Raw genomic sequence first — 18,553 nt, 5'->3', positions numbered from 1 at the left:
CGTGGTTTTTTGCTGCTATATTTCTTTTAATTGTATTGGAAGTCACTACAGCACTTTACCATGCATTGTTTGATTATTTAAACATTTAATAAATTTCACTATTTTCTTGATCTATTTGGGTATCTAAATTGATTTTTCATAATACGCTTAGTCTTATATCCTGGTCTTTGAACTGCATCTTATAGCGGTGCAATTCTATCTTTCTTTTATATGTTTAGTGTGAAATTCCATTCACCAGGTAGCTAGCACTTTGTATTGGTTAATTATTTAATTATTTGTAGCATTATCTCTTCACTTGTCTTTTGAGTTTGTTATAATAAATGTATTACCCCCTAATCTAATCCCCCTACACCGCCGCCACCTATATTAAATAGATTACCCCCTAATCTAATCCCCCTACACCGCCGCCAGCTATATTAACCCTAATTATATTAGGGTTAATATAGTTAATATCGTTATAATATTATATATATATATTAAGTATAATAACCCTATCTAACTCTAACATCCCTAACTAAATTCTTATTAAAAAAATCTAATTAATATTAATATTATTAATTAAAATATTCGTATTTAAATCTAAATACTTACCAATAAAATAAACCCTAAGATAGCTACAATGTAATTAATAATTACATTGTAGCTATTTTAGGGTTTATATTTATTTTACAGGTAACTTGGTATTTATTTTAACTAGGTACAATAGCTATTAAATAGTTAATAACTATTTAATAGCTACCTAGTTAAAATAATTACCAATTTACCTGTAAAATAAATCCTAACCTAAGTTACAAATACACTTACACTATCAATAAATTAAATAAACTACAAATATCTAAACTAAAATACAATTAAATAAACTAAACTAAATTACAAAAAAAACAAACACTAAATTACAAAAAATAAAAAAAAGATTACAAGATTTTTAAGCTAATTACACCTATTCTAAGCCCCCTAATAAAATAATAAAGCCCCCCCAAAATAAAAAAATTTCCCTACCCTATTCTAAATTAAAAAAGTTAACAGCTCTTTTGCCTTAGCAGCCCTTAAAAGGGCCTTTTGTGGGGCATGCCCCAAAGAAAACAGCTCTTTTGCCTGTAAAGAAAAAACACACAATACCACCCCCCAACATTACAACCCACCACCCACATACCCCTATTCTAAACCCACCCAAACCCCCCTTTAAAAAACCTAACACTTCCCCCTGAAGATCTCCCTACCTTGTCTTCACCCAGCCGGGCAGAACTCTTCATCCGATCCGGGCGATGTCCAATCAAGCGGCAGTGAAGTCTTCTTCCATCCGGACGATGTCTTCAATCAAGCGGCAGTGAAGTCTTCCTCCATCCGGGCGATATCTTCAATCAAGCGGCAGTGAAGTCTTCTTCCATCCGGCGATGTCTTCAAGCAAAGCGGCATCTTCAATCTTCTTTCTTCGCTCCTTCGCCGCGGAGCATCCATCCGGCACGAAGACTGAACGAGGAATGAGGTAGCTTTAAATGACGTCATCCAAGATGGCGTCTGTCGAATTCCGATTGGCTGATAGGATTCTATCAGCCAATCGGAATTAAGGTAGAAAAATCTGATTGGCTGATTGAATCAGCCAATCAGATTCAAGTTCAATCCGATTGGCTGAATCACTGCCGCTTGATTGGACATCGCCCGGATCGGATGAAGAGTTCTGCCCGGCTGGGTGAAGACAAGGTAGGGAGATCTTCAGGGGGTAGTGTTAGGTTTTTTTTAAGGGGGGTTTGGGTGGGTTTAGAATAGGGGTATGTGGGTGGTGGGTTTTAATGTTGGGGGGTGGTGTTGTGTTTTTTTCTTTACAGGCAAAAGAGCTGTTTTCTTTGGGGCATGCCCCTCAAAAGGCCATTTTAAGGGCTGGTAAGGCAAAAGAGCTGTTAACTTTTTAATTTAGAATAGGGTAGGGATTTTTTTTTATTTTGGGGGGCTTTATTATTTTATTAGGGGGCTTAGAATAGGTGTAATTAGCTTAAAAATCTTGTAATCTTTTTTTTATTTTTTGTAATTTAGTGTTTGTTTGTTTTTTGTAATTTAGTTTAGTTTATTTAATTGTATTTTAGTTTAGATATTTGTAGTTTATTTAATTTATTGATAGTGTAGGTGTATTTGTAACTTAGGTTAGGATTTATTTTACAGGTAAATTGGTAATTATTTTAACTAGGTAGCTATTAAATAGTTATTAACTATTTAATAGCTATTGTACCTAGTTAAAATAAATACCAAGTTACCTGTAAAATAAATATAAACCCTAAAATAGCTACAATGTAATTATTAATTACATTGTAGCTATCTTAGGGTTTATTTTATAGGTAAGTATTTAGATTTAAATAGGAATATTTTAATTAATAATATTAATATTAATTAGATTTATTTTAATAAGAATTTAGTTAGGGATGTTAGAGTTAGATAGGGTTATTATACTTAATATATATATATAATATAACGATATCAACTATATTAACCCTAATATAATTAGGGTTAATATAGTTAATATATATAATATAATAACTATATTAACTATATTAACCCTAATATAATTAGGGTTAATATAGTTAATATAGCTGGCGGCGGTGTAGGGGGATTAGATTAGGGGGTAATCTATTTAATATAGGTGGCGGCGGTGTAGGGGGATTAGATTAGGGGGTAATACATTTATTATAGGTGGCGGCGGTGTAGGGGGATTTAGCTTAGATGCAAAAGAGCTGTTTTCTTTGGGGCATGCCCCGCAAAAAGCCTTTTTAAGGGCTGGCATTAGAGCTGTTTACTTTGGGGTAATGCCACGCAAAAAGCTCTTTTCAGGGCTATTTGTAGGGTTAGACTTAGGGTTAGTGGTAGGGATAGTTTAGTATTTTAGGGGTTAATTAATTTAATATAGGTGGCGGCGGTGTAGGGGGATTAGATTAGGGGTTAATAATTTAATATAGGTGGCGGCGGTGTAGGGGGATTAGATTAGGGGTTAATTATTTAATATAGGTGGCGGCGGTGTAGGGGGATTAGATTAGGGGTTAATTATTTAATATAGCTGGCGGCGGGGTAGGAGCTCACATTAGGGGGTAGGTAATGTAGATGGCGGCGGTGTAAGGGGCTCACATTAGGGGGTAGGTAAGGTAGTTGGCGGCGGGGTAGGGGCTCACTTTAGGGGGTAGGTAAGGTAGATGGCGGCGGGGTAGGGGCTCACATTAGGGGGTTATAGATTTAATATAGCTGGCGGCGGGGTCCGGGAGCGGCGGTTTAGGGGTTAATAACTTTATTAGATGGCGGCGGGGTCCGGAAGCGGCGGTTTAGGGGTTAATACATTTTTTAGTGTTAGGATAGTGAGGGGGGATAGCGGATAGAGGGTTAGACGTGTCGGGCTATGTTTGGGAGGTGTGTTAGACAGTACGGGAGATGTAATAGTCAGGTTATGTAAGCGCCGGCAGTTTCTAAAGTGCCGTAAGTCACTGGCGACTCCAGAAATTTGTACATACGCAGATTTCTGGACATCGCTGGTTTGTCAGACTTACGGCACTTTAGCATCTGACGGCGCCGTATATAGGATAGCTCGAGTTGCGAGCTGAAACTGCGGGCGGCGGGGGTTCCCTTGCTTGCGCCGCAAACTACGATCTTTATCGGATCGCGCCCCTAAAGCTCTCTGCTCAGAGGAAATTATCTAAAATGATCCATTAGCACTGAGAGATTCCTCAAAAGATTCTAAAGAGGCAAATTCTGCTATACTTATCTAAGTGGCACTCCATGCATTTTAGGATGTGAATGAGAGACAAGGCCAGTACAGTATAGCACTGCAGGATATGAGAGTTTTTTATACTTGCATTGCATTCTACATAATTTAAACTTCAGATTTTGTCCTTTTAAGATTTAATACATTTAAACTTTGCACTTTCTATATTGTATTTTAATGCATTTAATACTTTCAAGATGCTAAGTAATAACTTTTGGCTTTCAAACACAAATGTAACTTATATTTATAGCAGGATTTCCCAACTCCAATTCTAATTAGTCACTAACAAGCCATATTTATTTAATTCAATTGGATGACAATAAATCAATCAAGCGATTAAATAAAATTTTTTACATAGCATGAACCATTATTTGTCCAAGTTTGGTAAATAAAGGCCCAATTTATTTAAAATGTAAAATTGGTGGTTGTACAGATTCGTTGTTTGATGTATATGTGGAGGTGGCAGTCCCTGTTTGTGCCTAGACTGAAGAAACTCTAAATGCTGCTGTTTCCACTTTGCATTATCACAGTAAAAATGTTAGACAATTGCATTTAATAATCAGTTGATTATATCATTTCTAATTACTCTCATTCAGAAATCCTGAAAACCTGGCCTGTCAGTGTATCTTAATGAATTGCTTTGGAAAACCCTCAATTTATAGCATAACCTTATTATTCAAAGATACTGTATTTCTAAACAGACTCACCTATAATGCAACTGTTCCGATGTATAAGAGTCTGATAATGGCTGCAATTCATGTTGTGACATCACACGGATTATCCTGATCAAACAAAAAACACAGTCATTACCAGAACATTCTGTAAATCACAGAGGTTACTCATGTAAGTTTACTTTCCATTATGTTGAGGGAGAAATATCTGAAAGTTGAAAGGAAGATACTCCTTATCTCAACAATAAAATATAATATATTGAAGGGACATGAAACCCAAATTTTTTCTTTCATGATTCAGATAGAGAATAACATTTTTATAAAAGTTTCCAATTTATGTCTATTATCAAATTTGCTTTGTTCTCTTGTTATTCTTTGTTGAATATTTATCAAGCTAAAGGGACAGTCTACAATATAATTGTTATTGTTTTAAAAGATAGATAATACCTTTATTACCATCAGTTATATTAATATACTTTTTACCTCTGTGTTTACCTTTTATCTAAGAACCTTTTTCCAGCCCCCTGATCACATGACTGTGACTGTTTATTATCTATTGACTTTCATTTAGTATTGTCTTGTGCTAACTCTTAAATAACTCCCTGTGCATTAACACAGTGTTATCTATATGACTCACATGAACTTATCAGTCTCTTGTTGTGAAAAGGAATTTAAAAAACATTTGATAAGAGGCAGCCCTCAAGGGCTTAGAAATTAGCATATGAGCCTACCTAGGTTTTGTTTTAAATAAGAATACCAAGAGAACAAAGCAAATTTAAATATAAAAGTACATTGGGAAGTTGATTAAAATTACAAGTCCTATCTGAATAATGAAAGTTTAATTTTGACTAGACTGTCCCTTAAAGGGACATAATACTCATATGCTAAATCACTTGAAAGTGATGCAGTATAACTGTAAAAAGCTGACAGGAAAATATCACCTGAGCATCTCTATGTAAAAAGGAAGATATTTTACCTCACAATCTCCTCAGCTCAGCAGAGTAAGTGCTGTGTAAAAAGTTATACTCAGCTGCTCCCAGCTGCAGGTAAAAAAATTAAAAAAATGAAGAAATGAACATCAGCCAATCAGCATCAGCAGTGCTGAGGTCATGAACTCTTACTGTAATATCATGAGATTTGACTTAACTCTCATGAGATTTCATAGTAAGCTTCCTTTACCTGATTGGTGAAATAATATGAGAGTGCACGATGCTCATCCCTTCAGATGTCCCAGGACAGACACACTAAAATACTGCTTAGAAATCCTTTACAATGGGAGGTGGCTACTGAGGAACTTTTGAGGTAAAATATCTTTCTTTTTTACATAGAGATGTTCAGGTGATATTTTCTAGTCAGCTTTTTACAGCTATGCTGCATCACTTTCAAGTGTTTAAACATTTGGGTATTATGGCCCTTTAAGTAGCGTGTGCATGGCTGCAGCAGAGCAGACATGACAGGAAATAGTGCTGCCATCTAGTGTTGTTGCTAATGTATAACAATGCTGTAAACCTGCTGCCATAGAGGGCTTGATTTATCAAGTTGTTTGCCCAGCTCCAACTGCAGGTTCTCAAAAGAGAACCTGCAGTCAGTATTTATCAAGCAGCGATCATCAGTCCGCTGCTTCCTAGCCTATTCTCCACCTCTTAGGAGAATTTCAATCTGACTGAATTCCAGCAGAGGATTGCTGCCCATCAGAGACAAGTTTGTACAGTTCGGGGGCGCAATATTAGGTCCCTGTCCACCCTAGCTTGATAAATCGAGCCCATAGTGCTGCAGAAATATGCATACTCCTGAAGTTACTGGTGCAAAGAAAAAAAGAGAAGTGTGTGTATGCACTAAACAGCTATGGGGATAGAAAATAATCTACAGATAATATATTATAAAAACACTTGGTGTGGCATACAAATATTGTATAGGTGTAATATCTTAGCAACTGAGATAAATAAATAAGTATCAAAGCAACTGAAATGAATAAAATATCAAAGCAATAAGTATATCAAAGTAAAATTTATTTATCACATATAAAATAACACGAAAATAATATGACCGGTCATATATAATATCAAACACTACGCTAAAAATATGTAAAATATGCTAAAAGTGGCTAAAAGAAGCTGAATATTGGTTGAGACTCCTAGGTCTAAAAAGATATTGGGATGGTTGCCCTATATAAAAGTGTAAATCCACCTATGGAATACTGGCTCGTGTGAGATTATATCACAGTAAAAGTTCAGTTTGGAGTATGGTAGGTATAAAAAGTTCTGCCTAGAGTTGAAATAATGTTAAAGCTCCGTAATAGGAATAAATGGGTGTAAAAACACCGTATGGAGATATTTGTAGTTCCGTTAGATGTTTCAAATCAAACAGGGGTTATTAGCAGTTTCTATGATGATCACAAAACGGTATCTTCTTTGCGGAATATAAGAATACCCTCTGACTAGCACGCTGTTGGGCCGCTACACCTCTATAGTGCCTACCTGCTCCTTCTCGAGCTGAATCCTCCGTTAAGGTCCGGCACAGGTGTCCGGCGCGGCTCACAACAGCTGGTGACGTCAGGAACGCTGGATGCGTGTCGAATGTAGGTCCGGTCAGGAAGAGAAACTCTGCGCAGAGTATTATTAGAACTGGGTCAAGTAGTCCCAACGAATCCTTTGCAATCCTTGCAGATAGTAATGTATTATCACTTTGTGATTAATCATCTAGGTCCATCAACGCGTTTCACCACATAACATGGCTTTATCAAGATGGTTTAAGCTGGTTCTGAGATCCTTTATAAATGTATAGTTCATCTGTGATTGGTCATGGTTTAGTTGTTGAATTGATGATTCCTTAAGGACATACCTTGCTTAAGGTGGATTTACTTAAAGGTGGATTTACTTAAGGTGGATTACCTAAGTTCTTATTTTGTATTATATAGAGCTATTTCCTTCTATCATTTGATACATTTTGTCTGGAAATACTATTGTATATAAACAACTCCTTATAGTGTGAAAGTATTTCGAAGAATTCATTCTTTTTACTCAATTAATATGTGTACAATCTATATGTATCTATAATCTATAAAACAGCTAAATGTTTAAATGGGGTTAATATAATGTAAACCTAATGGTAATTTGTATATGTACAATTTATAATAAAATCCTAAAAATAATATACAAAATTTTATAAAATTTTATATTACCAATACATGCATAATATAGGCTCGTCGTTTATGCATATATTATATAAAGCATATATCCATATTTATTAGAACTTGTATTGTTTCTATCAGTATTAACATAAAGCATGTAAGAGTTAAAAATTATACAACTTTATTGTTGTTAAACCGTTATTAACCCTAGATGTCAGTACTTAATAGTAGGTCCTATGAAATAAAAGGTCCCATGGATATCTTTAAATTCCGGATCATGTATGACCTATTTGGTTCAAAGGTTTCTTAATATTATATGTATGTGTATATTATGTAATACTCGTGAATCCCAGTTAAGTTTACTAAAATGCCATATATGTTAAAAGAACTGTAACAGTAAAACTAAGATAATCAATAAGAGATCATAAAAAATCATAAAATAGATAGTAGGATATATCTGGGAGGGTTTTTTATGTTTTAATGTGCAAAGTGCAGTTCCATTAAGGGTGTTGTTTGGCTTATGTACATGTGTATACAATATAGAATGTTGGGTAGGTGGGGAGTTACAAGATTAACAGTCTAGAATAAATGGATTTAAATCTAGCTCCGAATTTAGTCCTTGTGGGAATAGTGTTTTTAATTAAAAAATAAGTTAAATAAGATTGAGGTGTTCCCTAATTCTTGTGCGTAAAACTCTGGAGGTCTCTCCCAAATATTGTTTGCCACATGTGCACTGAATCAGGTATATGATGCCTTTGTCACTGCATCTAATGGTCTCTTTGATAGTGTATTTCTTACCTGTATTGAAGGATTTGTAATCTTTACATTTTGTGCTATGTTGGCAAGCTTTACAGCTATAGCAGGGATAATATCCCCTTAATTTTCTTCCCATCAAATCATTCTCTTTTATCTTATGATTTTCTTTCTTAAAATCACTGGGTGCAAGGATATTTTTAATGTTAGTTGCTTTTCTGTAAACAATGCTAGGGTGATCAGAGATACTGTTTCCCAAAATTGGATCAGATTTAATCAGATGCCAGTGTTTGTTTAAAATCCTAGTTAGATGTTTATGATGGTAATTATAATTAGTTATTAATGGTACTTTTAAGATTTCCTTGGTCTGGTTCTCAGCTTTTGGCTTTTTTGAGAGTATCTTCTGTCTGTCCATGTTTCTGACTTTAATAATCTCGTTTTTCAGATTATCATGATCATATCCCTTTTCCAAGAATCTGTCCTCTAGGATCTTAACCTGTGTGTCATAATCAGAAAGTTTGGAGCAATTTCGTCTAATTCTAAGGAATTGACCCTTAGGGATGTTGTCTATCCACCTTTTCAAGTGGCAACTATGTGTGGGGATATAGTTATTGGCATCCGTTGTTTTGAAATGATTTTTAGTTGTTAATTCTCCGTGTTCTATAAAGATGTCCAAATCTAAAAACGTAATCTGTTGTCTACTTATTGTATAAGTGAATTTCAAGTTTAGATCGTTGTGATTCATGTCTTGAAAGAAGGTTATCAGGCTATCCTCACTCCCCTTCCATACTATTAAAATGTTGTCAATGTATCTTTTGAACAGCACGAGGTTTGCTCCCAACTCATGCTCTTGGGTAAAATGGTGTTCCCATTTACCCATAAATAAGTTAGCATAGCTGGGAGCAAACCTCGTGCCCATTGCTGTACCTTGTGTTTGGAGATATATATCATCGTTAAAGGCGAAAACATTGTTTTCCAATATAAATTCAATACATGTCAATATAAATTGTTTGTGTTTCAATTGGGCGCTGCTCTCACTTCTTAGGAACCAGTCTATGGCTGCAATGCCCTTATCGTGTTTGATACTGGTGTATAGCGAACTTACGTCGCTGGTTGCTAAAATGTAATCGTCTTGCCAATTCAAATTTTGTAATAGATTTAGGACATCTGTGGTGTCTTTAAGATATGATGGCAGTTTCTGAACATAGCTTTGCAGTTGTGTATCTACATATAAAGAAAGGTTGGAACAGATAGATGAAATGCCAGAGATTATGGGGCGTCACGGTGGGTTAACTAAGTTTTTATGAATCTTGGGTAAGAAATAGAACATGGCCATTTTGGGATGTTTCTGATAAATGAAGTTATATTCTTTCGTACTGATTATATTATTTTCTTTGGCTTTATTTAGAAGAACCAATAGTTTAGTATTGATTTTATTCATGGGATTCAGTTTAAGTTTTTTGTAAGTGTCTATATCGTTCAACAGGCGGTTAGCTTCTCCAATATAATTTGCAGTATCCATGATAACTAACCCCCCACCTTTATCCGCTGGTTTGATTGTGATATTCTTATCTTTTTGTAATTGTGTTAAAACCTCCCTTTCTTTTTTAGTCATATTATATTTAACACTACTTTTATCTTCTGTGTTTAGTTTATCTATTTCAGATAGAATTGATCTCTCAAAAACTTCGATATTACTCCCTTTACTATGGTAGGGGTAAAATTTGGATTTAGGTTTCAATTGGGTATGTGTAATTTCACTCGATGCCTCTGCACACAGGTTAAGATCCTAGAGGACAGATTCTTGGAAAAGGGATATGATCATGATAATCTGAAAAACGAGATTATTAAAGTCAGAAATATGGACAGACAGAAGATACTCTCAAAAAAGCCAAAAGCTGAGAACCAGACCAAGGAAATCTTAAAAGTACCATTAATAACTAATTATAATTACCATCATAAACATCTAACTAGGATTTTAAACAAACACTGGCATCTGATTAAATCTGATCCAATTTTGGGAAACAGTATCTCTGATCACCCTAGCATTGTTTACAGAAAAGCAACTAACATTAAAAATATCCTTGCACCCAGTGATTTTAAGAAAGAAAATCATAAGATAAAAGAGAATGATTTGATGGGAAGAAAATTAAGGGGATATTATCCCTGCTATAGCTGTAAAGCTTGCCAACATAGCACAAAATGTAAAGATTACAAATCCTTCAATACAGGTAAGAAATACACTATCAAAGAGACCATTAGATGCAGTGACAAAGGCATCATATACCTGATTCAGTGCACATGTGGCAAACAATATTTGGGAGAGACCTCCAGAGTTTTACGCACAAGAATTAGGGAACACCTCAATCTTATAAAAAAAGGTGATCAAGAAACTAGGCTTTATGAACACTTCAGGACAGTACACCATAACAACACCAAAGACCTTAAATATTGGGGTATTTGCAAGATCGCAAAACCATGGAGAGGAGGGAATTTTGATCAACTGCTCCTTAGAAAAGAAGCAGAACTTATTTTTGAATTAAAAACACTATTCCCACAAGGACTAAATTCAGAGCTAGATTTAAATCCATTTATTCTAGACTGTTAATCTTGTAACTCCCCACCTACCCAACATTCTATATTGTATACACATGTACATAAGCCAAACAACACCCTTAATGGAACTGCACTTTGCACATTAAAACATAAAAAACCCTCCCAGATATATCCTACTATCTATTTTATGATTTTTTATGATCTCTTATTGATTATCTTAGTTTTACTGTTACAGTTCTTTTAACATATATGGCATTTTAGTAAACTTAACTGGGATTCACGAGTATTACATAATATACACATACATATAATATTAAGAAACCTTTGAACCAAATAGGTCATACATGATCCGGAATTTAAAGATATCCATGGGACCTTTTATTTCATAGGACCTACTATTAAGTACTGACATCTAGGGTTAATAACGGTTTAACAACAATAAAGTTGTATAATTTTTAACTCTTACATGCTTTATGTTAATACTGATAGAAACAATACAAGTTCTAATAAATATGGATATATGCTTTATATAATATATGCATAAACGACGAGCCTATATTATGAATTTATTGGTAATATAAAATTTTATAAAATTTTGTATATTATTTTTAGGATTTTATTATAAATTGTACATATACAAATTACCATTAGGTTTACATTATATTAACCCCATTTAAACATTTAGCTGTTTTATAGATTATAGATACATATAGATTGTACACATATTAATTGAGTAAAAAGAATGAATTCTTCGAAATACTTTCACACTATAAGGAGTTGTTTATATACAATAGTATTTCCAGACAAAATGTATCAAATGATAGAAGGAAATAGCTCTATATAATACAAAATAAGAACTTAGGTAATCCACCTTAAGTAAATCCACCTTTAAGTAAATCCACCTTAAGCAAGGTATGTCCTTAAGGAATCATCAATTCAACAACTAAACCATGACCAATCACAGATGAACTATACATTTATAAAGGATCTCAGAACCAGCTTAAACCATCTTGATAAAGCCATGTTATGTGGTGAAACGCGTTGATGGACCTAGATGATTAATCACAAAGTGATAATACATTACTATCTGCAAGGATTGCAAAGGATTCGTTGGGACTACTTGACCCAGTTCTAATAATACTCTGCGCAGAGTTTCTCTTCCTGACCGGACCTACATTCGACACGCATCCAGCGTTCCTGACGTCACCAGCTGTTGTGAGCCGCGCCGGACCCCTGTGCCGGACCTTAACGGAGGATTCAGCTCGAGAAGGAGCAGGTAGGCACTATAGAGGTGTAGCGGCCCAACAGCGTGGTAGTCAGAGGGTATTCTTATATTCCGCAAAGAAGATACCGTTTTGTGATCATCATAGAAACTGCTAATAACCCCTGTTTGATTTGAAACATCTAACGGAACTACAAATATCTCCATACGGTGTTTTTACACCCATTTATTCCTATTACGGAGCTTTAACATTATTTCAACTCTAGGCAGAACTTTTTATACCTACCATACTCCAAACGGAACTTTTACTGTGATATAATCTCACACGAGCCAGTATTCCATAGGTGGATTTACACTTTTATATAGGGCAACCATCCCAATATCTTTTTAGACCTAGGAGTCTCAACCAATATTCAACTTCTTTTAGCCACTTTTAGCATATTTTACATATTTTTAGCGTAGTGTTTGATATTATATATGACCGGTCATATTATTTTCGTGTTATTTTATATGTGATAAATAAATTTTACTTTGATATACTTATTGCTTTGATATTTTATTCATTTCAGTTGCTTTGATATTTATTTATTTATCTCAGTTGCTAAGATATTACACCTATACAATATTTGTATGCCACACCAAGTTTTTTTATAATATATTATCTGTAGATTATTTTCTATCCCCATAGCTGTTTAGCGCATACACACACTTCTCTTTTTTTCTTTGCACCAGTTCCTTTATTATCTGCTTTATGGGAGCAGATTAGTGTGTATTGCAAGGGGCTGATTTGCGCACCATATACCCACCCCTTTTCTTAATACTCCTGAAGTTACCTTCCTGCTTTTCAACAAAGGATAACAAAAAAAACAAAGAAAATGTAATAATAGAAGTAAAATGGAAATTTGAACAAAGGAGAAAGAACAACGATGGAACTACATAGGTTGTTGCCTATAAAACTGTCAGAAATGTTTACCCATTGAACTAGGATGGGGCTGAATACTCAGGTATTATTAGGCGGGTGCTGTACACTAAACAGGAGTTAAGTACTGGAAAGTCCAGTAAATTACTGGCAAAGGATGTACATATATAGCACTTAACAACCCTCAATTGGGGTACATTCAAGATAGTGGGCAGAGAGGGAGGAATGGTTGTGTGAATATCCGGTTCGGTTTTTTTTTTTAATAAAATTTAACTTTTATTGATTATAAAAATAAAAGGAACAACATAAACATAGAACATTTAAAAACACAGTTACGATGAATCTTAACACCAATAATTATCAAGTTGTGTGTGGCGCAGTACCATTGGGTCATAACAAGGTGCCAAAGTCCCCAAATGCACTTGATTCAAGTAACAGAGCTTATCAGGTGAGTGGTATTGATGTCCCCCTACAAAGTGGGGAGTAATGCTGCCGTTTCAGAGTACTATTAATCACATGTTTGATAGACCTCTGGATGTAGTGGGGTATACTGGTACCTCTTATTACTATAAGCACCAGGGTTACGTATGATAATGGGTGTGATTATCAATGCTTATAATGCGTATAAGTACCACCCGGGTAAGGACTATTTCAATTTTTATATAACAGAGAAAGAATCACTCTATCTCAATATCTCATTAATGCTGACAAAAGAATCCAATGGTCAGTATTAGGGTGATCAATGAGTTCAGTAAGAACCCTCTGTTACTAGTTTCCTGCATGTGTTATAACAACCAGGCTAAAGTGGGGCCCGGTGATTGAAAATTGATTTCTAGTAAGTAATCAGCCAGAATGCTAGGATACATACGGTTTAAAAAATACTGGTATTAATTATACTGGCACAGGTAATAAGGTTGGACTGAAATAAATGGAATTACAGTCCTAATGGTGCTTGTATTACCAGTGTTATCCTTTTAAGTTTTTTGCTAAACGTTACAGGAGATCCTACTGTCAGGATTGTTAGTAAAGTACGTAATGGATCTTAGTATGATTCTGTATTGCGGGACCCCCCTCTAAGTGTGTTGGGTATTAAAACAACACAATTTTTAGGGACTGTAGAAAGACAAGATAGAACCTTTAGTTTCCAGTTACATAAAAATATCTATCTATCTATCTATTTATCTATCTATCTATCTATCTATCTATCTATCTATCTATCTATCTATCTATAGGAGTATAAGTGTGTTTTACGTGTAATTTAGCAACCTACTAGTTCTATGTTGCCCAATAGTTATCTACATCAAGTAGTAGTATATACTCGATATTAGAGCTGGGAGATCCTAAATAAATATGGGTAACACATACTTCTTGTGAAACAGCAATTGAGTATTATTAAGTTCATAATAGGTAGGGACATTAAGTATTAATTAGCGGCGATACCACTTGTTAGCCAATTACCTTGTGTATTAAATGCTATTACCTATAAGGCAAGGACTTTGCTATGTATCGAAAGATAATTTAGGACCCGAAAATTACTGCAAACAATTAAGCTAGACTATCTACGGCGACACCAATTGTCAGCTATCAACAAAGTTAAGATAACTGTAAATGTAAAATAGCCACTAAGTAAGTATTGAGGTTGTCAGAGTAATCGTTACTGCAAGTTAAAAAAACGGAGAGAGACGATTAAGTCCCTACTCCCCCTAACATGTTTCGCAAAGAGCTTTTTCAAAGGTGGGGCGGCCGCCTCAACTACTGATTTATATAGACCGAGCAAGGTAGTGCGTCATACTTAAGACAGTGCAAATTGGAGGAATATACTACTACATCGTTTCATGTCCGTCTGCACAAAAAATTATATACCCAATTGAGTTTAGCTCCTGTGCAGGCTGCACTATAATTTTTCTCCAAGCTGGAGAATGTTTGATAATCAGTCCCTTAGTTAGAAGACCTCAATTCTGAAAGAGTTAAAATCACTGCCAGCAACATCAGCCTTTGGGTGATATATTATAATATTCATTATTATGATTGGCATTTTTTCTATAATGGTTGGAACCCTAATAATATTTGTGTAAAATTATAAAAAAACACAGAATCTTAAGAAAGTTCTACTGTATTGTACGATATTCCTTTTTTTTCTCCATTAAAAGTGTTATAAATACCTTATTCTGTATGTGCATCTATGCAGGTATACATAATATCATTGTTAGGATAATATATTATCACTTCACAATGCATTGCATAACTAGTCACTGTAGAAAGAATGTGTTAACCATATTCGGCTAGATTACGAATTTTGCGTTAAGCTGAAAAAGCAGCGTTAACAGGTCCTAACGCTGCTTTTTCACTACTGCTGCTATTACGAGTCTTGCAGGTTTAGGAGCACCGCACACCTCTTTGGCCTTACCGCAAAAACGACTTACGTAAACTTTGTAAACCCTTTTTTCTATGGGACTTCCATAGCACTGGTATTACGAGTCTGTCCTGGGAGGCCAAAAAGTGAGCAGTACAGCCTCTACCTCTAAGATCTGTAATGCATTCTAAAGTCAGTAGTTATGAGTTTTATGGTACAACGCCGTAGCATAAAACTCATAACTAAAGTGCTAAAAAGTACACTAACACCCATAAACTACCTGTTAACCCCTAAACTGAGGCCCTCCTGCATCGCAAACACCATAATAACATTTTTAACCCCTAATCTGACACTCCGGACATCGCCGCCACTATAATAAACATATTATACCCTAAACCGCCACACTCCTGCCTCGCAAACACTAGTTAAATATTATTAACCCCTAATCTGACGCCCCTAACATCGCCGCCACCTACATTATACTTATTAACCCCTAATCTACCGTCCCCAACGTCGCCGCCTCTATATTAAATGTATTAACCCCTAAATCTAAGTCTAATCCCAACACCCCCTAACTTAAATGTAATTTAAATACATCTAAAGAAAATTACTTAAATTAACTAAATTATTCCTATTTAAAACTAAATACTTACCTATAAAATAAACCCTAAGCTAGCTACAATATAACTAATACTTACATTGTATCTAGCTTAGGGTTTATTTTTATTTTACAGGCAAGTTTGTATTTATTTTAACTAGGTAGAATAGTTATTAAATAGTTATTAACTATTTAATAACTACCTAGCTAAAATAAATACAAATTGACCAAACCTAACCTAAGTTACAATAACACCTAACACTACACTACAATTAAATAAATTAACTAAATTAAATACAATTAAATAAATTAAATTAGCTAAATCACAAAAAAAACACTAAATTACAGAAAATAAAAAATTACAGATCTTTAAACTAATTACACCTAATCTAATATCCCTATCAAAATAAACAAAGCCCCCCCAAAATAAAAAAACCCTAGCCTAAACTAAACTATCAATAGCCCTTAAAAGGGCCTTTTGCAAGGCATTGCTCCAAAGTAATCAGCTCTTTTACCTGTAAAAAAAAAAATACAAACAACCCCCCTAACAGTAAAACCCACCACCCACACAACCAAACCCCAAATAAAATACTAACTAAAAAAACCTAAGCTCCCCATTGCCCTGAAAAGGGCATTTGGATGGGCATTTAGCTCTTTTGCAGGCCCAAAACCTAATCTAAAAATAAACCCACCCAATACACCCTTAAAAAAATCCTAACACTAACCCCCGAAGATTCCCTTACCGGGAGAAGTCTTCATCCAAGAGGCAAGATGTCCTCAATGAAGCCGGCAGAAGTGGTCCTCCAGATGGGCAGAAGTGGTCCTCCAGACGGGCAGAAGTCTTCATCCAGACGGCATCTTCTGTCTTCATCCTTCCGACGCGGAGCGGCTCCATCTTCAAGACATCCGGAGCGGAGCATCCACTTCAAACAACGTCTTCTTCCGAATGAATATCTCTTTAAGTGATGTCATCCCTTAGATTCCGATTGGCTGATTGAATTCTATCAGCCAATCGGAATTAAGGTAGAAAAAATCCTATTGGCTGATGCAATCAGCCAATATGATTGAACTGGCATTCTATTGGCTGTTCCAATCAGTCAATAGAATGCAAGCTCAATCCTATTGGCTGATTGGACTTTTTTAAGGGTGTATTGGGTGGGTTTTATTTTTAGATTAGGGTTTGGGCCTGCAAAAGAGCTAAATGCCCTTTTAAGGGCAATGCCCATCCAAATGCCCTTTTCAGGGCAATGGGGAGCTTAGGATTTTTTAGTTAGTATTTTATTTGGGGGGTTGGTTGTGTGGGTGGTGGGTTTTACTGTTGGGGGGTTGTTTGTATTATTTTTTTTCCAGGTAAAAGAGCTGATTACTTTGGGGCAATGCCCCGCAAAAGGCCCTTTTAAGGGCTATTGGTAGTTTAGTTTAGGCTAGGGTTTTTTTTATTTTGATAGGGCTATTAGATTAGGTGTAATTAGTTTAAAGATCTGTAATTTGTTTTTTATTTTCTGTAATTTAGTGTTGTTTTTGTGATTTAGCTAATGTAATATATTTAATTGTATTTAATTTAGTTAATTTATTAAATTGTAGTGTAGTGTTAGGTGTTATTGTAACTTAGGTTAGGTTTTATTTTACAGGTAAATTTGTATTTATTTTAGCTAGGTAGTTATTAAATAGTTAATAACTATTTAGTAACTATTCTACCTAGTTAAAATAAATACAAACTTGCCTGTAAAATAAAAATAAACCCTAAGCTAGATACAATGTAAGTATTAGTTATATTGTATTAAAATAAATACAAACTTGCCTGTAAAATAAAAATAAACCCTAAGCTAGATACAATGTAACTATTAGTTATATTGTAGCTAGCTTAGGGTTTATTTTATAGGTAAGTATTTAGTTTTAAATAGAAATAATTTAGTTAATGATAGAAATTTTATTTAGATTTATTTTAATTATATTTTAAATAGGGGGTGTTAGGGATAGGGTTAGACTTAGATTTAGGGGTTAATAAATTTAATATAGTGGCTGCGACGTTGGGGGCGGCAGATTAGGGGTTAATAAGTGTAGGTAGGTTGCGGCGACATTGGAGGCAGCAGATTAGGGGTTAATAAATATAATGTAGGTGTCGGCGATGTTGGAGGCAGCAGATTAGTGGTTAATAAGTATAATGTAGGTAGCAGCGATGTCCGGAGTGGCAGATTAGGGGTTAATAAATATAATGTAGGTGTCGGCGATGTTGGGGGTGGCAGATTAGGGGTTAATAAGTGTAAGATTAGGGGTGTTTAGACTCAGGATTCATGCTAGGTGTAAACATAAAATGTGTATCAATAGGAATCAATGGGGCTGCGTTACTGAGTTTTACACTGCTTTTTGTCAGGTGTTAGACTTTTTCTCAGCCGGCTCTCCCCATTGATGTCTATGGGGAAATCGTGCACGAGCACATACGACCAGCTCAGAGCTGACTTAAGCAGCGCTGGTATTGGAGTGCAGTATGGAGCAAAATTTTACTCTACGCTCACTTCTTGCCTTTTAACGCCGGGTTTGTAACAACCTGTAATACCAGCGCTGTAGGTAAGTGAGCGGTGAGAGAAAACTGCTTGTTAGCACTGCACAGC

The 18,553-nt window shown here is 35.1% G+C and overlaps 1 protein-coding gene across 1 annotated transcript in view; it reads right to left on the bottom strand.

Moving 5' to 3' along the window:
* IL16 (interleukin 16) overlaps nucleotides 1–18,553 on the bottom strand; it is a 257,992-nt gene that overhangs the window by 176,651 nt on the left and 62,788 nt on the right. The window contains exon 2 of the mRNA XM_053717743.1: nucleotides 4,447–4,521. Within this exon, the coding sequence (XP_053573718.1) occupies nucleotides 4,447–4,508 (62 nt within the window). The 5' untranslated portion in view covers nucleotides 4,509–4,521. The remainder of the gene's footprint in view (nucleotides 1–4,446; nucleotides 4,522–18,553) is intronic.

This window comes from Bombina bombina, chromosome 6 (assembly GCF_027579735.1).
Source record: "Bombina bombina isolate aBomBom1 chromosome 6, aBomBom1.pri, whole genome shotgun sequence".
In the NCBI taxonomy this organism is placed as follows: domain Eukaryota; kingdom Metazoa; phylum Chordata; class Amphibia; order Anura; family Bombinatoridae; genus Bombina; species Bombina bombina.
Note: the sequence above shows the minus strand (reverse complement) of the source record. Positions and strands in the feature narration are given on the sequence as shown.